Raw genomic sequence first — 26,544 nt, 5'->3', positions numbered from 1 at the left:
CAGAAGACTTCATACATCGAGAAGGCTTAAGGTTCTGATCATCTTCATGATAATTCTCAGACCATGGGTCACTGGGGACTATTCCTTGATGGAGTGCCATCAGGGTCTTTTAGATGAGTTCATTTTCCAAGCGATCACGGGAGCAAATCTGGCCGCCCGTTACCAAAGCAACAGCTGCGGGAACTCAACTTGACCCAGGTTGTTGGAGGGCACCTAACTAACAGTGAACTGAGATGTTCTGATGGGTTTTGGTGATGGAAGGATGCAGACCCACAACATCCTTGGAGGAAATATTTGGCACCATACCATGTGCTCCTGCATGAAAGCGATTAATTTCAAATAGGAATTTTAGGATTCTCTTTAATTAATGGCTTTCATAACAGGAAAAGACCTTCTCTAGCCAGCAGAGCCACACAGTCAAGAAGCAAACTGAAGCAGGTGGTGGCTTGGGGGGGGAAAGAGAGAGCAGATGTTAGCTTGAAAATTTGGAACGCTATTCGAATCCTGCAGCAGAAGCCCAGTTTCCATCAATGCATATTGTAGGAGCAATTAATAGGGACCACCCAGGCCTAGGTTTTGCCAGAATCAAATTTTCCATTCACACAACATACTTCTGTAAAGCTGAACGTGTGCTTAAAATACCTCTAAAAGTAAATCAATCTTTATATATCACTACGTTTCTCCTCAAAACACGCATCTTCCTTCTCACTCATAAATTTGGTGGAAATATGAACTCAGAATATGGAACTGGAGCTTTAGGAGAGGGAGAATCTATCATTTTTTTAATCAGAGTTTATCTGTATTTACATGCTTTCAAAGAACTCAAAATTCCAAGTCAATCAGAAACTGTTTTTTGAGGTTTTGATCTAATTCTGAATAAAATCATGGAATCATACCATAGTTTATGTTGCAAAAAGGCTTTTAAGATCATCAAATCCAATCATTCAATTCACAAATGATAGAACTACAAAACTTTTTTTTGTTTTTCAATTTAAATGCCACGTTCCATTGCACTACAGTAAAGGCTCTCGACTATGCCAAAGTTGCTATAGTTTTAATGTGTTCTTTCTGAAGCAAAATTAACATTTTTGATTGTTACAAGTGGCTTTGGAGACTACACCATAATGTGAATCAAAGCTCACGTAGCATTTGAGAGGTGGCGAGACAGGAGACTGGTCTCTGGACTCCAGCTATTTCTTCAGCCTAAGCAGAAGATCTAGTTTCAAGGAAAGACAGATGGTTTGGGAATAGTAAGATCAGGACTAAATTCTCCGTTTTAATAATTTGTGGCCAAATATGCCATAGCATCTGCTGGGTTCATCCCTCACCTTCGTGTAAATCACAGTGCAGGAAGTGCTTCTGTTTGGTAGGACAACATCTCTTGGAGCCTGCTGAAGTCTTCAGAGATTCATAGTCACAACCCATACAAGAAGCACTGTGCACTTTGTGCAGTCCCTTCGGTCATCTACACTTTCCTGTCTATCACTTTAAAACAAATGCCATATCTGCTGTAATGTGTCCCTTGCAAATATCCACCTCCACGTTAAAGTATGGGAGAAAATGAAAACCAGGCAATAAAACAACAAAATTCAAGGTATAGTCCCGGTCCCACTGAAATCTCTCTCTCATTTACTATTTTCCAGGTGACATCAAGGAAGTACAATTTAAGATGCGAAGATATATCCACCAAGGACTAAAAAAAAAAAAAATAGCTTACCTTTTTGACCTCGTATTTAATAGCAAGTTTAATCCTGCTCAGACTTGGGCGGTGGTGCTCAGGGCACAGGTGTATGTTCACATCTCCATTCAGAATAGCCTCTACTTCTTCAGTGTCTCTGCACAGGTCGAGCACCCCCACGACGAAGTCCTTGCATTGCATAGATAGCTTCCTGTAGTCGTTCTAAGGGAAAAGGGAGAAAAACGAGTTATTTCATTCTGTACTCGAAAGCATGTCTCGAACAAACATACAAAAACAGAGAGAGTAATTGCGAGCAAGGTTATTTCTGCAAAACTCCTGGCTGGAACAGTAAGAAAGCACTTGATTTGACCCAGGATGTAGCTACCTGTTCATTACGCACAAACTCCTCAGACTTATTCAGCAACGCTTCTACCAGCAGCACAGTTTACATTACAATAAACCACGCTTCACAGAACAATAAATAGGGAAATCCTGATTTTATGTGATCGTTTGATGTCTCCTCTTTGTTACGGTGTCTCTTTGAGACAGGTGAAAATATGACCAAACAAACACCCTGCTAATGGGTTAAAATCTACAGCAAAGTTTACACTTCAGATTCTTTGCTAACAGTTCTTTAGGAACTTTCAAGGAGTTTCGGACTGCTACAACAAGCTGGAGCATCACACGCAGATGTGTTCAAATGAATTATATAGTTGTAATACCAATTTTAATTTAAAATTTATTCCCTACCAATTTGGTTAAACAGTCCCAAAAGAGCATCCAGAGGATCATTTTTGCCATAATGCTTCTCCAAGAAATGTGGCTCCAGAAGCTCAACATGATCTCCTATGAAATAATTTCACCTTGCAAACCTAAATTACGCTTTTGGGAAAAGAGATAGCATGTAGCTGACTTGATAGAGGACTAGAAGAGCCATTTCACTGCCTTAAATTAAATTGAGATTGATTTTCACATGCTGACACTTAAAAAAAAATGAGGAAAATGCCGCCATCTGAATAAATACAGTAAATTAGAACACAATTAAGGCTACCATTAACATCCTAACAAAATGGTGATATTAAAGACTCAACGCAACAAATAGAAATAACAAGCAGAAGACAAGCTCTTACTGACTTGAGAGATCTCTTCAAATTAGGTTTGATGAGTTAATTAAATTCAGCAGCTTATCTAATTAAGCCAGCAGCCAAAAAAAGAAGATAGTTAAACCTGACTTTGATGAAATGATAAGAGTAACCTGGCTTTGTATTCTTCTATTTCCTAAATGATTAATTCTAACATTTACACATAGCAAAGTATAAGCTTTCCTTCTTAGGCAAAGATCTCAAAGCACTGTGGAAACAATTAATGATTAGATAGAAGAGCACTGTCTAAAATATGATGTTATTACAGGTGACTGAATTTCTTTGGACAGTTTGTTTAATAACTTTGTCATAGGTTTGTGGTTGCTTCTAATGTGTGTGTCTGTGCCCCCCAACTTTGCTGCTCTGTATGCTGAAGGCTACGAAAAGATGTTTTGCTCAGCCAAAAGAGTTTCAATAGTTGGAGGAAACCAGAAAGCCCTTCAGGGCTAAGATTTGAGCATTCCTGCAGAGATGGGATGATGCCATTTCTGATAGGTGTGTAGGAGAAGAGGTTGGGGAGAAGGGCTGGGGAATAGCCTATATTTTAGTCCTGAGACCATCTGTGCTGTGGTACCTGCAGGTTTACATCGTCTTATCTACCAAAACCATTGAAATCTGGGTTTCCCTTTTCCTCTTCGGGTGCTGTAATCAGACTGATTGGGATGTTCATAAACGGAGAACGGCAAGAACTTCAAATCTTCATTAAGAGGAGACATAGCGTAACCACAAGCAGATGTTTACCTCTAGTATTGCAGCAGGTGTGTGCCCCACTGCAGAAACTGGGGCACCAAGGCTTCCAAATATGTGCCAATTTACTGCAATAAGATAAAAGACATCCTTGAGATTCAGGCAAAAAATGATTGTACATTTGCATCTCAATCTAGCACCTAATCATTTTGTGGAGATAGGGTTGGTAGAGTGAAGTAAGGTCTGGAATGTAAATGAAAGACAGATTGTGCTTTATGGATTCCAAGTGCTCCTCTATAATCCATTCCGTGCTTTGATCTTCATCATCCCAAGATGAATTTCAGTACCTAGAAAGAGCTGGTCTGTTCACTGAGAAAATAGATGCCCAAACAAAAAAAATATCAGCCAGAAAGTAATGACAGGAACTGCGTAGGACAGCGAGTATAGATAGATCTGAAAATAGATGTGGGCTGGGAATGAAATGCCCAGCTGCCACCGGTGATGGAGATGCTTAATTAGCCCAGCAGGTTTAAAAAAAACCAAGGTGAGAACTGTGCTAAGCTTTAATACCATTCTTTATGTACTGTTTGCAAAGTTCACAAGCTTATCTCTTAGACAGCACATTTTAGGTAATTCTCATCACCGTTTCCACTTTATCTGAACAACTAGTGTGTATTAGCTCAGGTAATTTTTCCTCTTCTGCTTTCTTTAAGGAAAGCAGTTCAGTTATCAACGAAGAAAGCGCTTCTAAAGCAGCTGTGAATGGCACACTCCCAGCTGGCAAACTCCAACAAGACCCAATTTTATTCACATCTCCAAACCTTATGTTTTTACTGCTTATGTACATTGGCAGAGACTCTGAACGATGTTTCTCTTCAAAATTATTTATTCCAATTTCTAGGTAGCCGTAAGCAGCAAAATAATCTACCCCAGATGCAGGCTGTACAAAGAATAAAATAAAATAAAATAAAATAAAATAAAATAAAATAAAATAAAATAAAATAAAATAAAATATAAAATGCATTCCAGCCAATCTGCAGCGAGCCAGGAGAGCTGCTTACTGCTCTCAAGAGACTTCACTCACATGTTAACACAAGCCTCAATGATCACTGAGCCTGCTGTTTCTTCTGATGATCCCTTTTACAAAAGCATTTGTCACCTTTGTTCTGGCTTCCTTAATGCTCACAGTCAGCATAGAAAATCCTGTTCAGTCTGACAGTGGGAACACAGCCAGTCAGTGACTCTCCTCATATCAGTGTCTTTCTCTTTGCAAGCACAGGTTATTGGCTCTATCTTTCCTAATAACAGAGATTAGCAGGAGACTGACAGCCAAGCTTCTCCCGACCCTGGCTTGCACAGCTTTGATGAACCGGGCAGAAATGACCTACCTGCATATCAAAGACTGGTTGCAAGTCATGGCACATGGTTAAAAAAAAATCAAGGAAACCAAGATTTAGAAGCAGCATGCAAGCTATGTTGGTGCGTGTGGCACAACTGTGTGTTTCACACATCTGGAAGCATCTGAGATCCTGCACGCCCTGCGCAAAGGAGTGCTGTCATAGTGGTGGGGCTTGGTTCTGCCTAGGACAGAAGGCTGCACCGCAGGGCAAGTGTTAACAGGGGATGGAAGAGTCAGGAGGAAGAGGTGAAGGAGAAAAATAATGCATTTGAGTGACCTTCCAATACCTGAAGGGGCTACAAGAAAGCTGGGGAGGGGCTGTTTTACAAAGGTTTGTAGTGATAGGACGAGGGGGAACGGGTGTGAACTGGAGAGGGGCAGATTTAGACTGGACATAAGGAGGAATTTCTTCATAATGAGGGTGGTGAGGCCCTGGCCCAGGTTGCCCAGGGAAGCTGTGGCTGCCCCATCCCTGGAGGGGTTCAAGGCCAGGTTGGATGGACCTTGGGCAGCCTGAGCCAGCGGGATGTCCCTGCCCATGGCAGGGGGGGTTGGAACTGGATGGGCTTTGAGGTCCCTTCCAACCCAAACTATTCTATGATTCTACCTTTTGTTACACCAATTTTTATGAAGATCAGAGCCCTGAGGAGTCCTGGTGTTTCCACCAGGAGGCAGAGGAGCAGATTGGCACTGTGTACTGGAGGGCAAAGACCCAGTCCGGAATCCACTGCTGCCTCCGTCAGGTGGGTTCAACCCCCCAGCACTGCATGGTCCTCCCAGTCTAAATACATCTCTGGGGAGACCCATCCTGGCTGCAAGCCTGGCCAGGCAGTGGTATGCAAGCAGGGGTCCTCCCTCTCGCTGCAAAAAGAAACTCATGGCTGGAGACAAGAAATCTAGCTCAGTCCTCTCGGCAGCATTGCAAAGCCAGACACAGACAGTGACCATAATCCACACCATCCTGAGTACTCCGATTAGCCACCAGTTTATAGAAGTCTGAGGAGCATCAGTTTCATAAAACAGATGGATCTTTACAGTAAGGAAAGATGCTGGGCCCTCATCTCGACAAGCTGAGTGCTCTCAAGCCTCAGGGAGGAAGATGAAGGATGCTACTAAGTGCACAAGCGAGGCAGTCTGTTTAAAATAACACATGGAACAGTATTTTATTTCCTATAGAGACAACGAGCAGAGAAGGATCAGGATAACGCTCGAGGATGTAACAATATCATTTTTTAAAAACTAGAACATAATAAAAGGATTCCAAATTAGTCATTTCCTGCTTCTTCTAACGCTGTTGTGCACATGGAGTTAAAAATGTCTAATTTTCCTGTTTTGAAAAGGCTGATGGTACTTGTCGTTCACTGCAATTTCTCCGAGTACCCTATTATTATCTGTTCTAAATGAACTCTGTCATGTCTCCACATCTGTTCAAAACTGCTCAGATTTCTTCAGAAAAGAGCTGTTTCATATCAGAGGGATACAGTCTGAGTAAAAAAGTTAAATGGAATGAGAAAAAGTAAGACCAGCAACCTATCTTGGCTCATTAACGAACTATTTCAAAAGCAATCACAATCAAAGGTTGAAAAGGAACAACCTCATCCACGGGAGCCTACCTCTGAAATGCCAGCATCGCAGGTGCGCTTTGGACGGCACGTAGAGAAGTCTGGCCTCAATGCTGCATCCTATCGTGGGCAAGTTTGAGATGAGCTGAACCCCTCAGCGCAGATGAGCTTTCACCGGGAACTGAAGTGGGGCCAATGGCTCAGAAAATAAGAGGACCAAACCATTTAATAAGCAGTCACAAACATCCTCCTGCTCAAAATCGCTCCTGAGCCTCCTGCCTCCCCAGTCCCAGATCCGGGAACACACTTGGGTTTACATTTAAGTCCTGCTGATGCCGATGAAATACTTGCACGCGTGTGTTTCAAGGAAGCACTGAAGCGATCTTCCTTTGAGCTTCAGGAATTTCAAAGTGGGATGAATTCACAATCAGCCTCCAGGTTTTTTTTCAGTTGTAATCATCGCAGACTATTCACTGCACAGTTGTTACTGGGAAAGGGGCCACAGGCCCACAGGATAGTGCATGACACACATACAGAACAACCTGTACGAGTGCATTATTCATGAAAGTCACTCCCGCATGTCACCATTTAGGACATATAATTAAATCTTCTCTAATAATTGCTTCCAAACGACATCAGTAAAGCGCAGGGGAGGAATCACAACCCCCCACTAGATATTCCAACCAGAGAGAATTCCAAGATTCAACATTTTTACCTCCATCCTATATACAACTGACTGTTTTGTTAGCCTATACTAAAGCTTTAAGGTCAGACTTGTCAGCAGAAAATCTGATATCGCAGAGGAGTTTCCCTCTGAATACGTAACAACATATACGTCTCAAAATGATTTAATCTACAGACCTATTTCAAGAAAAGAATGGAAACTAAAGCTACTTATCAATACACTTTTTTTTTTCTGAATAAAAGGAGGAAAAGGGAAGTTGTGGATGCCCCATCCCTCGAGGTTTTCCAGGCCAGGTTGGATGCGCCTTGGCCAGCATGATTTAGTGGGATGTCCCTGCCCATGGGACATGGTTGGAACTAGGTGAGCGTCAAGATCCCTTCCAACCCTAACCACTCTATGATTCTATAAAAAGGTTAGCACACCTAGGATGATGTATATTAAAGCCATCATATTTCAAGGGCCCTCTCCATGGCATATTGTCTCATAAATCTGCCTCACTGGAATCTGAGGGCTTCTGCAGAGATCCAAGGCTTCTGGAACCGATGGACATGAACGTCCATCATCTGTGATGGTGGGTGTTGTAGCACCGGGACACCTCTGCACACTCTCTGGGCATTCAAAGACTAACTGCATGGTACAAACCTACTGAATCCCACCTCCTGTCGGTGAGCAATGCAGGAGCTGTGTACTCGACAGGAAATCTGGCATTTCTGGGTAGCATTAAATTTGCTGTGCAAATGAACGCTGCAGGCACGCTGCACACAGCCTCTCTTTTTATGCTCCTTTGAAACTCTTGGCTCTTCGTATTTCATCTACATAACACATACACCTATATCATGGAGAGAAATACCGCTTTGCCTAAATTATCATTTTGAGGAGAATCAGCAGAAAACAAATTGGAGAAGTAATTCGGTAAAAATGAACGGAAAACTCCGGCCAAATAAAAACTTTTCTTTTGTAGAAAGAAAAGCGAGGGAGAGGAGGGAGGCAGAAAGCCAGGAACATTGCATCTAAATGTGAAATTAATCTTTTAAATAAACCATCATGTCAAATATTCAAAGTACTGATAAATATTTACTAATTAGATATCGCATGAAATATGCACAAGCCAGTTTTGAAGCTGTCGGACTAATTTCCTTCTGGGTATTTACACTGTCTGTGACTGGCCATATGTTTAGGAATGAAAAAAAGCACCAGGCCTCCAGGAGGGAAGGAGACGAGAGAAGACAGTAAGAAAGGGCCCTGCACTGATCCTGCTCGCGTAACCACATCATTATCTGAAGCGCAATGAACACCACTTCCAAAGATCTCTCTCGACTGTGCACATAACTGCTGTCAGGTTTGAATGCAGCTGAGTGCATTTCTATTGTTTCCAGATAAGTGCCTACATGCACACACCGTGCCAAGGCTGTAGAGTTTCCAGAAACCACAACATCCAGTTGTTTTTTGTTCTCTTGCTTCTTAAGTAGCAGCACACCAGTGATTTTTTGGAGCTTTGGGTGGACTGTATCATATTCAGCGGGCATGTCTCTGAAAAGAAAGACAAGAGCTCATGTAAAACGCTTCCCTGCCCAGGTGCGTGTTGCTAAGCGTGTCTGGAGGTAGAAGCAGATGCCGCAGGTTCATTATTACACTGATGCAGGTCTTGACTTCCTCGCCCTCAGCAAATAATATATAATGGGCAATCTGTCCAAATACAAGAGTTTGACATTTTGAAAGTGTTTCTCTGTCGCCTTCCAAACAATTTGGACCTTCCTAAACAGAGCTAAGATCCACATGGCAACTGTTTGCTCTCTGCCGAGCGCCCGGCTGCAGCGTGGTGGTGCAGGGGGGCAGTGGCCCAGGAAAATCTTGTGTAGGAGCATCATGACACACCAAGAGATGTGTTCGATGAAAGAGCTCAAGGACAAAGCAGTCAGTGCTGCCTATGTTGATGCTACTGGTAGTCTGATCTGGTGGGAGGTGTCCCCATCCATGGCAGGGGAGTTGGAACTAGATGATCTTTAAAGTCCTTTCCAAACCAAATTATTCTATGATTCTATGATTATTTTTCCCAAAGAAATCCAACAACAAAGAGTATACTTTGACTGAAGACCAAAAATTTTGTGGCCTCCACTGAGCCACGAGAATAACATCCCTTACATCATTACAAGGATTTCAATGGCAGTTGTATTGACTGATTTACCACAAGAATTTTATGTACCTCTTTTTCTCTTCAATAGCATAGGCTTTCTAACTGCAATTCACCTCTTCATAGGCATCCCAGAAGCTGATCTCTGAGACAGCATGTCCCTTCAATGAGGGGATAGAGCAGGAAGAAATCAATCAAACCACTGACTTTGGGTTTCACCTTATACCTATTGACTGGTGAATATATTAAATCCATAAAGAAGCTAGCTGAGATGCTGTTAATGACTTCTGTGGTGGAGTTAGAAAGTCTCTTAAAATTAATTACTGTAGCCTTCACGGGCCCAGGCATATGGGTAACCTTCAACTACAACATTCCCAGAGCTTTAAAGTGGCAACTGTTAAAAGCGCCAGAAAGGATCGGTTTGCACTTCCCTTTCTTTCCACTCTTTTGCACGCTAGCTGTTATCTATCTACTGACTCTACCAATTATTGCTGCTGGGAAATTGTTAGGTTTTGTGATAAATACAGCTTCTGTGGGACCAAATGAATAAATTTTGCAAGCTCTTTTCATCAATAGAAACATGAAATAATACTTTAAAATGCCTTTTTTTTTTTAGTCTAAAATCAATGGATTATTTTGGGGAAGTAAAACCAGGAATTCATTCATGTAATCCTATGGGAAAGCTAAGGAGTGAGACTGAACACAATTCCTGACTCTTTAGCCTAAGTTTTCAATTCCCTAGCATAAGAAACTTTAGGATCAGTCTGTTTGCAACTTTTTTTTATTATTTATATTGAACTTTTTCTATTTGAAACATAAAATAAGTTTCCTGTGCGTGAACCCTCTCTGCACTGAAATTACTGGATCACTTGACTTATCTAAAGTTCTCACTCTGAACAAAGTACCATCCTTTTTTTTTAATGGCTAAGAAGCTGCCTTAAGAACATCTCCATCTCCTCTACTCCTTTCCCACAATGTCACCTTCCTCCTGACAAGTACCATTACTGAGCATCTCCATAGCACACGTGTGCAGAAACATCAGTGCTATTCAGCATAGAACTAACACCCTATTCCAAGTCTCTGAAGATATTTAAATGTACTTAAAGAAGAAATTACGTTGGTCGACAATAATTTTTTAAGTCTAGAGTATTTAAAATCTCAGTGTTGGCATAGCAGCTTTTCAGCATAAGATGGCATTTGAAGCTTGAGGTACTTCTCTTTCATATGATCTCAGCTGGTTTTCAAACGCACATCACAAATAAGCCACATGCTTTTGATTCCTCAACTAATTAAAAGGTGTTTTTTTACCTTCTTGCAGATTTTCCCAAGCTCATTTGAATGTTTATTCTGAACACCTGTTTTCAGAAGATAAACTTGAGTCCCTGGATGTCACATAAGCAGGAGAGGCAATACAGGGGTTTTGACTAATACTTTTGCACACAAAATACAGGGAATGCACACATTCAGTGAAGGACAGGGCCTGTCTCCCTGCGTCCTGTCAACAGCTTCTCTTTATTAAATAGAGACTGCATTTCAAAATAATACTTGGCTAATTCTCTTGGTGAAGAAGACTTTAGAAGCTGTTAATTGCAGCAGTAAAATCAAGCTCATGATAACTCAGTGCAAGACTCCCAATCCCTCTCTATTAATTTCAAACATTTCCTTCCTCCTTGGGGGGGAACATGACACTGAGAAACAGCTTTTCTTATTTTTAAAAACGCAAATGTCCCTTGCACTACAGGAATATGCATCATAACCTTACTTTTATCATTACGCAAAAAGAATTCCTCTTTCACCCCCACGACGCATCTCACAAAGGCAGGAGCCCGATACAGTCTTGGGGGTTCATTTTCTTTGTCACCGGTTTGGTTTTCAACCGATCATTTACACAGAAGAGGACAGGCAGCAAACCCGCAGCTCTCACGTGCTAGATGTACCAAAGCACAAAAGTTACCCCTGGGCCAAGCTCCTCATTTCACGTGCCATCCATGCTTTTTCTTTCTGGCATTTTCATGTTTTTAATTCATTCCTGATCTGTCTGTTACAAGCTCCACTGGGGAAGATCCACGTTTCCTATACAATTAAAGACTGAATAGTTTCCTTGCACTAATTGCATTAGCTGCTCTCCTTTAAACGAGTGGCTCTTTTCGGCTCAGCTGTTTGAAACCCTATGTTTCCTGAAAACCAGATGGGGTAAACAGGAAGAAAATATTGGATTTAAATGTAAAGCAATTCTTTCCTCAACACAGTTATGCTTATCCGCTAGGCTGAGCTAAATTTGGCACTTTCAGCTTGCTTAAGGAACACATTTATGTGTTCAGCGTTGCTATGAGTCTCATCTCTCATGGGAATTTTGGCTACAAACTGCACCTGCACATCAAAAGAAAGACTCCTTCTAAGTCCAGCCTGCAAGTGAACACTGGCTGAGCTGAGAGCCACGGTGTAACTACATCAATAACTAGAACAACCATATGTCTTCCAGATCTCAATCAGCCAACTACCACAGCTCCCAATGTCCATTAACACAGACAAAACATTGTTTTCCTTGGAAAACTAGCCACAAGCATGGGAGTGGATAAAATTCTGTCCCCACAACAACCAAACAACAACAGAGCGCTTCAGTAAAAATGTAGTCCCACCTGCACAGTCCTGCCACTGACCTCTCTTGATCATCCTTTCTCTAAGTAAAACAGACTTTGAATAGATGCTACAGCACTTTATTAAGCAGAAATATGAATATAAGAAGTGCATAATTACATTTCTCTGTTCTGCTATGAGTCCAGATCCCGGGGCTTGGATGGTGACAATGAAATGACATAGCTGGCAATAAGCAATTTCCATGCTACACTGCCGTAAAGTTCTCTGCAATGTATTATATTCCAGGAAATTGTCATTTATGATCGTGTAAATGCCAAAAGCGCACACTACAGTACCTAGCACCACTTTGTGGCAATGCAAGATTGTTTGTATACCATTCCTGTTTATCCACAATCCAGTGGGGTAGTCTGCCTAGACATAGTGAGGATGGGTTCATTATAATTATCTACAATAACAACAATTAACAACACAATGAGGAATAAACTAAATCACTTCCCATCTGCATCCGCTTTAATGTTGGACTTGAGATTCTCAGAATGTGTTACTTCGTTTACATTCATTAATATGATATTAATTCCCTACAGTGCCTTGGATAAACGTACCTGACTCCATTCTCCCATCTGCCAATCTAGTATTATTATTCTGTTTTGAGCAACCGTCCTAATTATGTTCATTTGCAGTTCTGGTAGATATCTTTTCCCACTGTGAATAACGAATAGCAGTCTTTGGACACCAGTCATCTTGCTCATAATAAACTGCCTGGCTCCTAACTATTCCCTAAAAACCAGTACTGGTGTTGGTTGAATGCTCGGGCATTTGGTGTTAGTAGTTGAACACAAAGCTTACTAATTCTGTATTGCTATTGCAACAGTGACAGCATCATTTTCTGTCTGTTTTCCTCACCAGTAATTTTATTTCTGGAAAAAAAAAAGTCTTAGTTTTTGGTGCTCTAGTCTATATCCCCTCTTGGTACCATTTATTGGTGGAGGAGGAAGAGTAATTGTATTACTATGTAATTTTATATCAATAAGTGCTCTAAGAAAACTTTCGGAGGTGAATGGTGAGCTAATAAGGGCGAGCTCAAAGTCACACAAGCTCTGTACTCATTGCAGAGGGTCCAGCGACTAGAATGGAAAGGGCCAATGTCTTTCCTTTCAGAACAGCCAGGTGCAGGTGGCAGGAGCCCTCTCTGCACTACCATCGAGTAGGTGCACCAGTTTGAATACCAGGACTCATTTTGTCTCGCTCAGTGGGTAAGAAAGGAAAACACTCCGTCACTGTTAACTAAACACAGGCAACTGGCCAAATCATTTCCCCTATTTATCGCAGTGCCACTGGCAGCTGGCAGAGAAAAGTGAACTGCTTTCCTCCAGAGCAGCAGCGAGGGCTGTGGCTGAGCCCAGTCCTGCGTGGTTCGGCTCTGCTTCCACAGGCTCCATCTGCCTGCACGAGCAGAAAGTGCCCTGGCACCCGCGCTGGGCAGCTGGCACAAGAGCCAGGCGTGGCACAAGAGCCAGGCGTGGCACTGAGGAGTTTGTCTCCTCTTTGTTATTTAGACACTGGAGAGACAAATATAAATTTCCGTGGAACCCCACAGAATGTTGGGAAAAGTTGCAGTAGAGCATTAATCCTACCTGATTGATTCGTTTGTTGTGATGGATCTCTTAATCCAAGATGTGACCATTATTCTTCATTTGTATGAAGAGAGGAATCCACGAGCAGTGGTCAGCCTCAAATCCGACTCACCTGTTAGTCCACCAGCTTCACTGTACACATTCCTTTCGAAAGAGGTGAGGATGAAATCAGGGTTTCAACAAATTCAAACTATTTCCTTAAATCCTTGTCTCTGAGAAGCAGAAACAGGCTAAGGTACAGGTATCACAACATCACCTTCCCTTAAAGAGCTCCCAAAAGCCAGTTAAATGCCACTTAAATCTTCACACCAGCTAACTACAGACCTCCACTCAGCTGTATCCGTTGACTCCACAACACACACGGGGACTATATTAAATTAACATAACCTTATTTTACTTGCTTTATACCACAGTAGCTTCAACTTAATACAACCCTGTATTTAACCTTGCCTTCACACAAATCCCTTCTGCACACAACAAATCATCTCAACACGTCAGTTTTTTTCCTTCTACTTAGTCAAAACACTTTACATTCCTGATTAACACGTTACAAGCTTTATTATGCTTTATTCTGACTATAAAATATTCTGAGATTGTCTGCGTGAAAGGTAAATGCCTCTCCCCCTGTACTCACTATGAAAAGTTTGGGTTCAAAAAGGATGAAAAGGAGATCTCTCGACTCTAAACAGCTTTCTTCTACATATGTTCAATGCGCTAGAAGTTACTCCATGTATGGTGTCACACAAACAAAAATCATTTCCTGAAAATCACAGCTCAGTGCAATTAGTTGCCATTAGGCCTTGGCAGTTCAGAATGATTTATATAACAAAAACTAATTTCTAAATTCCTCCATCATACCCTGAGTTTGAGAACCATGTGGAAAATCTGGACTTAATATAATCACTACAGCAAGCTACAAGACTAAGAAAAATAGAGTTCCCAGCCATTTATGCAGAAAGAAAGTGCACTCACAGCCCCAGTGCAATGCGTTTACTGGAGTGTTGAATATTCAGATGCAGAAATTTAATGTCAGATGTTTCTGGCAGAGGAGGAATAAACACAGTAATACTTTTCCCCTCTTCTGCTACAGATTTCTCCCAGGATTGTTTATGCACAAGGGAGGCAACTCTGCTCACCACTCTCACCAACTCCTGCTCCTCAAGTCCCTTAGAAACCTGTTCATTAATAGGGATTTTGCAGCCTCTTGATGGAGGCTGGGCTGTTTAGTTATAAGGAAACACTGAAATCCCAGGAGCAAAACAACTTTAAAGCAATTGAAATATGCTCAATTCCGATTTGTTCCAGATTTTGCACTTCTCTCTCCACCTGGCTAAAATGTTGCATTGTTTGTCTTAAAATTATCTACATGAAAATGCTTCCGAAATGCTTGAGAGCGGTGAGGCAGCCACTGCGCTGCTTTGTTATGTGAACAATTTCCCTTGCTCTTCTTTTCCCACCCAGATTGGGAATCCATCTATTGTCTCCTGTTAATGATTAGAATAGGATCCCATGTTATTTTATGTTTTTATGATCATGCCTGTTGCTCACCTAAACTGGAATCCTGCTCCAGTATTAAGGCTGTTATTTGCAATCAAACAGGAAACAGTAAACTGAAAGTGCTGCAGTTGCAATGCTGTTCATCCTTAGCTCAGTAGGATTAGAAATTACTTCCCAAGGAGCTGTAAAGGGTGATAAACATCACACTAATGGTGTGCAAACTGACATCATCAAAAGTCTCATTTGCAGTAGCATCAAGGGAAGCAAAAGTATCCCAGTTGTACTCTCTGGGAGAGCCAAATATTTCCAGGATTGCTTCTGCTTTGCCATCTCCAGCTGCCAAAAGCTTCCTCCTCGCAATTTATTGAGGGGAGCAAAACCCTTAAGGCAGTGTTTAAAATATTAAATTTTCTTACACTGACGCAAAGTCCTTTTTCCCCTCCACTCTTTCAGAAGAGAGACATAGGCTTGTTCCTCTGGGAAAGTGAAGAGAATATTTTCCTGCAGAAAGTATTTTTTTTTCAACTTTTAGAGAGATTTTCTTTTGCTTTTTTTGAGCAACATTAGGTGGGAGATTTTAGCAATGTCACTCAGTCTTCCATAAAGTACATTAAATGACCTTGTAGGCAGTGGACAGGACCGCTGCCAGGCGACTCGCTGCTGCTAGAGTTACAACTCTCATGAATAACGGTCTCATTTTTTCCGAGTACAGATGTGGGTTGTAAATGGTGAGTTATACCCTTCACTATGAATCACGGCATCTACTACTCCGCTGTACTGTGAAGAGACATAGACAGATGTTAACGTACCTTCACATTCACGGATACAAATATGGGTTTTTTCAAGACAGCTCTAGGCATCACAGCTTTGGCATTAGTTCTAAACCACTCTGAAAAGCTTTGGAGATTTTCTTCTCATGCAACATTTTAAAGCTATTTTACTTGGGCAACGTGCCAGGCAGAAAATGATTTAATCAGGGAACGACATAGAAAGAGCGCTTGCAAGAACCGCTCTCAAAGTATAGAGGATGTTTCTTAATTTATAAATAATTAAAGAGAACAATACAAGAGTCACACATTTGGGGTTTTTTTTAAGGTCAGGAGGGTTCTCTACAACCCTTTTCCACAGTCTCTGCTACACATCCATGCAAAGCAACTAATTAATTTAGCTATCCAGACAAAGCCAGTGTAGCATCTATTCTTAATGGATTTGCCTCTGAAAAAGAACAGCATGAGGAATTAATTCCTTATGTAGAGGGTGAGTTCCTCTCAGTGAGCCAAACAGAAACCTCACTGCAAGGCTTAAACATATTCTTCTTCTCCCAGGCTATTTCCATGGTCATTTTTAATTTCCTCTCCTATGCCAATACCTGATTTTTCCCGACACTAAGTTAAAATTTTAATAATAGAAAAATTGTTTCCCTTATTTACTGGTACTTGGTTCTTTATTATAAGTTGGGTAATTGGTTGTACCTGTTTAGGTACTTGCTTTGCACAAGTGAAAATTGAAAAAAAAGAATCCTAGCTTTTAAACACATATTTTCAAGGCAGCGGAGAAAACTGGCTTTTAGGTGAGAAGGGGAAAAATAAGAACAAGCTGTTCTTTTTTTTTTTTAAGACTGAAACCACCAAACCACATCACTAATACCAACTAGAACAGAAAATAATGTTCACATTAAAGACTGACCTGGAAAATTTCATACCCCAAAAAATTGAGAAAAGAAGATTATCGATTACTAATATATGTTTAGGAACAGCAGTTTTCGTCATTTCTGCAGAAGTGCACCGCTCTTTTGACTGTGCACTATTAGTGTAAATGCATTTAGCAATGCATATATTTTCGCTCTTTCTGAGGGTTCATGCATATTTAGTTAAAAAATCAAAAAGTGAGTCATTCTTTTGACTTTGAATATCAGGATGGCTTCCAAAGCAGTAGGGATTTCCCCTAGAGGAGCCAAAGGTACTAAATGATCACTGAGACAAAAGGAGAAGCAGAGAACAAGATAATTACAACACAGACTGCAACACAAAAAGGGTCTAAAAAGGATGTTCCAGCCCAGTCACAACAAAGCCCAGTGTCATCAGGCATTAATTTGGGATAAAGCTGAATGACCCGGTGGCCTGGTCTCTCAATTAGAAATTTATCAATGAGAGTCAGAAGAGGGAGCAGAGGCAAAGGATGCAATGGCACTTGGCTTTCACTCCCAAGAAAACTCACAGGAGGAGAAACAGCAGTTGTTTCACAACCGAGTACTGGACGTGGTACAGAGAGACCCACTTCAGAGTAGTGACCATTCATATGTTCATAAGTATTTATAATGGTGATGATTAATTCTCCAAAGAGGAACTACAAGATTGATGATGCTTGTGCAGCAGAAAACAAAAATAGTAGTAAAAGGGCATGAATATATTCTGCCTACCAGGTCAGATTTCTGAAGTTACCTTCTGCCTTCTGTTCCTAAAACCCACCAAGTGAAACAGCACGAAAAAAAGGATGTTGGACAAGTAAAAAGACATCTTTTGAAAAAGTGCAAGTCCTATGTGGAAGAAAAAAATAGAAAAAAACCAGAAACTCTGGAAAATCAAATGAAAACCTGAAGTAAGGCCAGATAAAAACACCAAAGCCTCAAAGAACATTTTGCTGAAATAATGAATGTGACTCATAATAGGTGTTCCCAAACCTATTAGAAGCAAGTTGCCTGCCAGGGAACATGTTGAGGTGAGAGATTATGAAGGGATAAAAGGATCACTCAAGGAAGAAGGGTTCAGAGTGGAAAAATTAAGTGAGTGATTTATGGGAGCATTCATGAGGCTAATTAGGGAGGTTCCCACGACAATCACTTTTTCTAATGGGAGATGAGTTTCAGGGGCTATCTCCAATGAGTCAGTTCTAAGAGCAAACAAGTCTAAGAGCTTGTTCAGTTTGGGCAGGAAGCAGATTTTCTAAGTGCAGTGGTTTACAGACTGATGGTTTTCAAGACTTTTTCTCTTTCCAAGTCCAGTACTGTCTTCCATTCTCACAAAACACTTCCTTTCCCTACTATTTTGCTTCCCAATGTTTTCTACTCTTTCCTTTCTTTTTATCACTCATTTAAAAAAGCAGTCATCTAATAGTCATTTTTTTAACTCCACGCAGCATGCATTGTTCATGCTAAAATGTTTCCCAGCCAAGACCACAGAATTTAACTTCTACAATCACCTATTCTTTCTAAGATTTCTTAAGCCTTCACATAATCTTTATATCTTATTTTCTCTGTATTTATTATTACACTCTCTTATTGCCTTACAAATTCAAACATACACACCCCTCTTATGGGCTTTTTTTATTATTTGAAGACTTTGACTTATTTAATTAAGTCAAATTTCATGAAGTTTAGCAATCAAGTTGGGGAAAGAAAGCTCTTTACAATCTCAGATGATTTTTCATCATGAGAAGTGAAGAGGTTAGGCAGAGCCTAACATTCTTCAATGCTGCAGAGCCACAAACCCTAGAAAGGTGCAACTTCTCAGTGAGACATAACCAAATATACCCATGCTTATTATTTGGCAACAACAGTGCTGTCATCCTCGGAGTGCAGAATCCGCTCCCCATTTCTCACTTGTGGAGATACAGCCAGAAATGCTGAGAAAATTTACAAAATCATTTCTCTTGAGTTTAGGCCAAGCACATTCTCTGAAGTTAAATATTTATATTCAAGTAGAAAAAAGGTGAGGCTGGGTTTCTGGGGCAAGGGCTGTGCTGCAAGAATGCCAGATCATCCCTAATAAATAGGAGTCATTGAGTGTCCAGGGCTGCTTCGCTACTCTTTCAGCATCATAAGAATTTAGGGACTGGAGCTCCAGCTGTTTTACATCACTGCAGTGCCAGTGAAACAACAAGCAGTGCCTCGCAGCTGTATCTCTGTAGGCATCTACGCACTTCACTTGCTGAAATGAAGCCATCTCTCCCCACTGCCCAGCAGGCAGTTGCAGTCCATCAGCCAGCTGAGCCTGGGGGTGATGCTCACCTGCACACAAGAGCAGGGGCACAGCTTTCAGACCCCAACATTCTTAAGGAAAAGAGTTAAAGGAAAAGTGAGAGCAAGAGGCATACAATTTATAAACAACACATGTTACGCTGTAGTAACTGAACTACCAATGTTGGTAGGATGGAGAAGCGAAGACCACACACCATATGTCTTCCAGGTGGTGGGTTTGATCACTCCTTCAGTAACATTTTTATCACCAGGAGCTGAGATCTTATTTACCACTTAGAGTTGATGAGATCTTTTCATACCCTGCTTTGTGATTCTCTAATTTAATTTGTCGGGATTGCTAAATGGAATGAATTGGATGATTTTCTGCATCACAAAGACATTACACAAGCATGTAGTCAAATTTGAGAGCATGCAAGGCAGTAAACCAGACCCGGGAGTAGAGTGAGATCTCACCAGAAATAAGACTGCACATGGCTTCAAAAAAAAGTAAACAGAGCTATTATTCTGTATTTCACTCACTGTTTACAGGAGACAGTAATATTAAGACTAATACTGCTGTCAAAGACAGCTGCAAGGGCATTTCCTGCAGACTGTTTGCTAGAAATGTAATCTCCTAAGGGGTTCGATATAAAAATGATTCTGTTGACTCTGCTTTTAATATTCCAGTCAGAACTAAATCACCTGGCTATGCACAGCTGGTAACTGCGAAGAGATCTGCATATGGTTTCACACCAAGGTGACACGGGGAAGATCGATTTCTCTAGACCAAAGAGGAGAACGATTCTCATCAGCCTGGCTTATGGGTGATGACTTGTTCAGACGGAAAAATCCTGGCTGTTATTCATACTGGGAATGACATGAAGCTTACTTACATGAGCAAAACAAACAGAATACGCTTGTAGAGGAGAAATGGATTCATTGCTTTATGACTCAGGACCAGGGGATGCCAACTTTGAAAGAAATAGGAATGTACGCAGATTTGTTTCAATTTGATTAAAAGCAGAGCACAGCCCAGTAGCTTCGGATGTGTAACATCTCTTTTTAAAGTCAGCTGTGTTTGATACTCCGCTACATGCAGAATCTGCAGAATACCTTAACACAGTATGAGATGTAGACAAATTGATTGGGAGGTATTTAGCTATAATTTGCCTAAATTCCAATATGGCATTTCGTTAGCGACTGTGCTTCCGCAGACTGCAGACACACCAAGGTGGGAAACTGAGGGGTTTATTTCAATTAAAAATAAAAAGTAACATTAAAACAGAAATATAGGGTAAATATCATGTTCTTTGTAGTTTTCCATAAAAAATGGAAAGCAGCCATTAGGCCAGGGATTAAAATATGAAGCTGTTTAGAAGAAAAAAAATCTGTTGGTCTAGCAGACCTGCAGTCTACCCAGGGCTCCCCTCTTTCTCTCTCTTTCCAAGACCAATATAGACCAAGGATCTAAACCAGTGGACTAAATCAAACCTACAGTCTGTATTGGCCATTCTTTGGGGGATATTGATTTTTGGGTTTTTTTTAAACACAAAATAAAGACTTGGAAGAACGAGAAAGTCACGAACCAGCTCTTAATTTTGAGCTTTCAAATGAGAAACACAAAAATGGCAAAGCACCTATTTAAGGATCTTTTTTTCATCTCGGACTGCCTCCACTCCAGAAGGGTATCATTGCATAAAGACCTGCAAACCTGCACAGTGACCCTGACATTCACGTCTCTCTCTTCTGAGATTTTTAGAATCCACCTCTGAGGGGTTTCCTATCCATCCTATTTCTCGGCAACGTGCTGGGATATTTAATGCAATCACACTGCTGGTATTTTCAGTAGAAACAACCAGTTCAATATTTTTCACATTATTTTGGGGAGGGGGAATTATTTATTTCTAGACTCGTGAGCTACATCTTTCAAAGCAATTTGTTTTGTCTCATCAATAAGAAACCTTTTCTTGCAAGACTTTGACACTAGATGATTTAAAGCAAAAACCAAAATTACTTCAATGCGAATGTAACGTTATACAACTTTTAAACTTCCTCCTCTTCAATAAGAATTGCAAAAGGTGACATTTGCTTGAAATACTGGCGAAGCGACATTGATCCTAACTATACATTTGTTCTAAATACTGGGACAAATCCTCATCCTCCGTGTGCTCATCTAAGCTTCAGTGAAAAAGCACCGATTTACCCCAATAGAGCATCTCTTCCAGTAAAATCATTGGCATTGATCAGCTCTGACAAGTTCCCTCTTTCTTTCAGCTCCAAGTCTCCACTGTTGTTATTCTTTTCAGCATGTGAGAAGCCACACAGCAGCTGAGTGCTTGACCTTGCTTTCGAGCCAAAATCAACACATCAAGAAGAGAGTTCTGTAGCATGCTATATCCACTCCAGACTGATAGCCAGAGCATCTACCCTTGCTATTAAAGACCTATCGATTTGTCCACAGAAAGGCTACTAAAGGCCAGCAGTGCCATCTAGTATATGTCCACATTCCCATTTTCACCTTAATAACACTCTCATATTACTGCGTCCTGTGCAATGCTTATGTAAAGACACTTCCTAAGAATCTCAGTGTATGACTGAATCTTAGCAATACGGGGTGAGAACAATTTATTCTACTTCAGCTGCTTTTAAAAAAGTAGACAAAACGATTTCTACTTAGGAGTCATCTTTGGAGTCTCTCAAACTGTGGCCAACCACAGCTAATGCAACTTTTCTCCTTTGAAGCGATTCACGTGGCTGTTTTATTTCACCTTTCGTACCCGCACAAAGAGGCAACTCACCTAAAAAATTTCACGTTCTCCCAAAACGTAGTACACATACTGGTTCCTCAGTCTGATGTGCTGAACACTGCTATTGCATAAGAGATTTAGGGCAGCAAGCAGTAGGTGAGATGCACTGCATTTATATTTTAATTAGCTCTTGCTAGGAGTTTCTTCAGAGGCAGGTTATCTAACCCTTAATTACTATTTGTCCACCTACATTATTAAAATCTTTCTCGTGTCCTTCCGTTTCAAGGACTTTTTGTACCTCATGAAAACTGTATTACTAAAATTGCATATAAATAACTATTCTGATACAATCCCAAGTGATAATTGTGTAAGTCTGTTGAGCACCAGTTGTAATTACAGAACTTTAGTAATAAAGTATTATTTTAAGACACAAAAACGTCCTCTGGAGCTTGTTGGATTTCGTGAATTTTTACCATTTGCTGACTACTTAAAAAAATTTTCAGAAATTGCTTTCTTTTCTAGAAATAAATTCTCAAATTGTCACATCCTGTAAAAAAAAAAACAACCCTACTCTTTTATTAGTTCTCTATTCCACATCACACTGAAGATGTTAATAAGAATAAATATTTTTTTCCTACAGTGAGGATACAATATAATCTTGAGATGATTATTATTTCTGGAAGCATTAATATATTAAAAGAATATGACAAATTTGAAGTAAAGTAGTGGTATGTGTACTTCTGAGGTACTTCACTAACATACATAGATGTGGCTTGCACAGAACCTTTCAATAAGGTAATGAAATTGGAAAGCATTTCTGGAAATACAGGAATTTGGCAAAGAGTGTCCAATGATTTTTCTGGTATTTATTTACTTGCCTCCATTTGCCAATGTTGGGGAGATACAACCACCATGAGACTATTTAACATTTGATTGCTTGTTTGCTCCTGAAGGATTCGCATACCTGCTCGTGCCAGTCTAGACCACGCTAGCAGCTCTTTTTCTACTGAAAAGAAGCTGGAATATTAATGAAGTGTTAATGTTGTTAACTGTGGGTACGTACACTGGAGTAACTCTCACTCAAGCAGCCAGACTCATTGAAACCAACGAGGCGTCCTTACTAGAACTGAATCCCATGCAAGTAAAAACTCCCTTTTAAATTATTGTGTCCTTCCAATTTTGATTCACAGTAAAGTAAAAAGAACTTGCAAGATTTAGCCTTAATTGTAGTGCCAGAAGTGCTCGATGGTTTGTGTATTTTTTTTCCCCATTAGAGACTTACTACGGAGTTTCAAAGGGAACAGCGTGACAATGTGCTTTTCTTTTTGGCCACTGTTAAACTGAAGAGAGTATAGCTACAAATGCTGAAATGGATGCTTTAACACTTGGATAGTTTTCTAAATTACAAATAATGCTTTCCTAGCAGGCATCCTATCCCAGTTTATGCACAGCATGGATTTTATTATTCTAGAATCACTGATCATGGTTGTAGCTGCACAACAGTCATAAGTCAGAAAAACTTATGTTGATGACTGAGCCACTGAAAATGAGTTTTTCGTGACTACTTTATTTTAGAAAGGGAAGAAATGCTACTTATGCCATGTAAATGACTTAGAGAAATAATGCGAATGACACTGGACACTTACAAACTCATTATGGTAACTGAAATCTTGAATAACTTGTCTGCAAGTTCCACTTTTATGTTTGATGTGATGATAAATTTCAAAACAATCTCTTTATCATTTCTCTCTTCTTTTTTCATGAAATTCACGATATACAGACACAGCACCAAACCATTAAGACGCAATGCAATTTCAGTCATTTTGCAGAGAACCAGAATTGATTAATTTATACCTTTTAAGTTTGTAACAGAACTAGATGTACTGGATTCTTAAGCCATTACGGAGCCTCTAGAGCTCTGTTTCTAAAATAGATTGCTTAATTAAAGAGACTTACCTTTCTTAGAAAAAATGAGTCTCCATTTCTGTAATAATCTAATTTTTATTCCTGTTGCAGACTAGAGATTCTAAGCAATCACAGTGTGCAACATAAAGGATGGCTCTGTTATAATATGCAATATTCAGTTCCAAATATTTATTAACTGGAGAATGCACAGTGATCTGAATCGATGCATTAATACATCTGGCAGTTTCTGAAACTTCTTTTTCCTCCCTCACCCCTTCAATTGGCAACCAAGACTTGATCAGACACGTAAAACATACAGTACCCTAAACACATTCAGCCCAAGGGAAAAGGCACCAGGGTAAATTACCTTAAATTCAGTTTCAATGTTGGCTAGTCTGGCCAATTCATTGCTTAGCTCTAAAGCAGTAAGGACAGGGTCTTCACTGGAAAGAGACAAATAAGCAGCACTGGCTAATCCTTTGTAGGCGTTCATTCTGGATCGAGAGTGACTAAAGGAATCTTTCCTCTGCTTCTCGATACATTCATTGCACTTGCAAAAATAGTCATGTGGCCTTTCAATCCGTGCGCCTTTCAGAAGTAAGATGTGAACAATTTCATATTCCTGGCAGTGAGCAGCAAGTATGATAGGGGTAATGTCATGGGAGAACCGAGTTCCATCTTCATCGTAAGCATAAAAATCATCATCTCTCAGTTCCTGCTCAAGGGGACTGAGTGTGAGACGCTGTCCTTGTGCAAAAGCTGGATGGTTCAATATTGCTTCTACAATGCGCACATATCCTTTGCTGATGGCTAACAGAAGTGCATCTCCAACTCGAGCGAGGTTCTCCTTTTTGAGGAGGAGCTCCGTCACTTCCAGATGTTCATTTCCTACAGCTAACTGAAGGGCATTTTGTCCCATATAATCGACGCAATTAAAGTTCAAAGTTTTGGATTCCTCCAGCATTTTTCGCACAACAGGAATGTTGCCATATTCTGCAGAGTCGAGAAAGCGTTCTTCTTCTGCAGTCAGGCTGGTGCCTTTCTCGTTGAACATGTAGGCTGGGCCTCGGATGGCCTGCCTCCGGCCCTTCTCCCGAAGGGTTGTGTGCCTTCGATGCATGTTTTTATAATTGTTGTTTTTCAACCTGCAGAAAACCAGAAAGGAAGCTTGGTTAAATTCTCAGTGATCCATAATCGCACATAACCTCAAATATGGTTAGAAATGTGTTTTTATGATCAGATCTTGCTAGCTTTTCATGTTTGTTGTTTAAAATCATTTAGGATATGAGTGGAAGAAAGAAGATTAGTTTTCTGAACAACAGGCAAGTTCCCTTCTGACTTCTACACCCTTCTGGATTTCAACAAGTACACACAGCACGTTCTTAACTTGAGAAATAAAAAAAAAATTATGAACACAGTTTTCCATTTTTACTGTTTAGGACTTCATTACTCAGTATTTAGGAATGATATCCATGACATAATATTTCTCTGAATTACCCTTCTTCAGTTTTATCTTTGAGGACATAAGCCTTGGAGAAATTTAGCAGGACTTCCGATATCAACATGCCTTGGATTAGGCCAGTAAACTATGTTCCATAACATTAAAAAGCATGCTTCTAATTTTAAACACAGTAACAAGGACAAATATATTTCATATTCTGCTGAGGTTCAGCTGGTATAAGCAAACCACCTATTCATTCATTGCTTTTTTTATGCTTTGTAATACCATTTTTCTGTTTCCTGATCTAGAGCAATTCAATGAATATCTGATTTTTTCACTGAAACACAGTTGGCAGCCTTTCTAAATTCAAGTACTCAGATCCAGGGGCCAGGCTTGAAAAACACGGATAACCCCTCATTTAGTCCCACACCACTTCGCAGCGAGCATCTGAGCTATTGCAGAAGGACAAGAGCACAGGTATCTGACCACAAACAAAGGGCAGATCAGAAATGGGCATCAGCTTCCCCACTGATTATGTGGCTAAAATGTCTTCATTTGATGCTGGTGGGATGGAGACAAACTATCCTTATTCTATCTTTCTGGACCACCCAGATAAAACTATGCTGTTTGCAACTGGGCTGAAGGGGAAGTAAACATCACATTGTATGGAATTAACTGAAATTAACTGAAATCCTAGATCTATCTTCGTTTTTAAAACATTCACACACTGCATTCAGTGCCATTTCAAAGTTGCACTTCTTTTCAAATTTTATTGCAACAGCATCTCAGTAAAATCATAGTCCCTCTTTTAGAGTCTAAGCACACGGAGCTAATTGCCGTGCCAAGCCCACAGAATGTGCAGCATCACTAAAAAGGTAAAAACACCTCTTTCACAAAAAGCATTTGCACTCAGTCCAACAGCAAATCCTAAATCACTTGGGTAAAATTTTCAGGAGCTTTTAAGCTGCAGTGGGCAGATGTAACAACTAAGCAGGTGTTAATGCTCAGTGGGTGGCAAAGGTTCATCTTTCCACACTCCATCTGTTCTCCAAGTCAGCTTTGACCTTCAGTCAATGAAAAGTTCATGTGTTGCTCTGAAAAAAAACACTACTGGAGTTTGCAAGTGCTCTCCTGACTGATGAGAGGAAAAGATACCAAGAGACAAAGTGGAGAAGATACATTGCCTTCAATAAGATGTTCTTTGTGAGAAGAGTAAAGCAAAAACCTGGTAAGAGAAATAGCCAGAATACCTAAAGTGCCAGGACACAGAAATTCTCAAAGCAGTTGTTCTTATATAGCACACACATCTATATTCATCTGTCATTTTAATTCAGCACTTTTTTGCTGATCTAGACCAGAAAGTTAGTACTGAAGAGTTTAAAGCAAGTTTTATAGCAAATTTGCAGCAGCCATATTAAATTTTAAACAAATCCTAAGGAAGCAATTTTGTGACCATACAAAGCTTAAAGCGAGGTTCATAATT

The 26,544-nt window shown here is 40.3% G+C and overlaps 1 protein-coding gene across 4 annotated transcripts in view; it reads right to left on the bottom strand.

The window, feature by feature from the left end:
• TRPC7 (transient receptor potential cation channel subfamily C member 7) overlaps positions 1-26,544 on the bottom strand; it is a 106,400-nt gene that overhangs the window by 42,794 nt on the left and 37,062 nt on the right. For all 4 annotated transcript variants that reach the window (XM_054079646.1, XM_054079645.1, XM_054079648.1 and 1 more), the window contains exons 2-3: positions 23,988-24,765; positions 1,718-1,900 (exon numbers count right to left, since the gene is read on the bottom strand). In XM_054079646.1, coding sequence (XP_053935621.1) covers positions 1,718-1,900; positions 23,988-24,740 — 936 coding nt within the window. In that variant the 5' untranslated portion in view covers positions 24,741-24,765. The remainder of the gene's footprint in view (positions 1-1,717; positions 1,901-23,987; positions 24,766-26,544) is intronic.

This window comes from Cuculus canorus, chromosome 14, assembly GCF_017976375.1.
Source record: "Cuculus canorus isolate bCucCan1 chromosome 14, bCucCan1.pri, whole genome shotgun sequence".
NCBI classification, from domain to species: Eukaryota; Metazoa; Chordata; class Aves; order Cuculiformes; family Cuculidae; genus Cuculus; species Cuculus canorus.
Note: the sequence above shows the minus strand (reverse complement) of the source record. Positions and strands in the feature narration are given on the sequence as shown.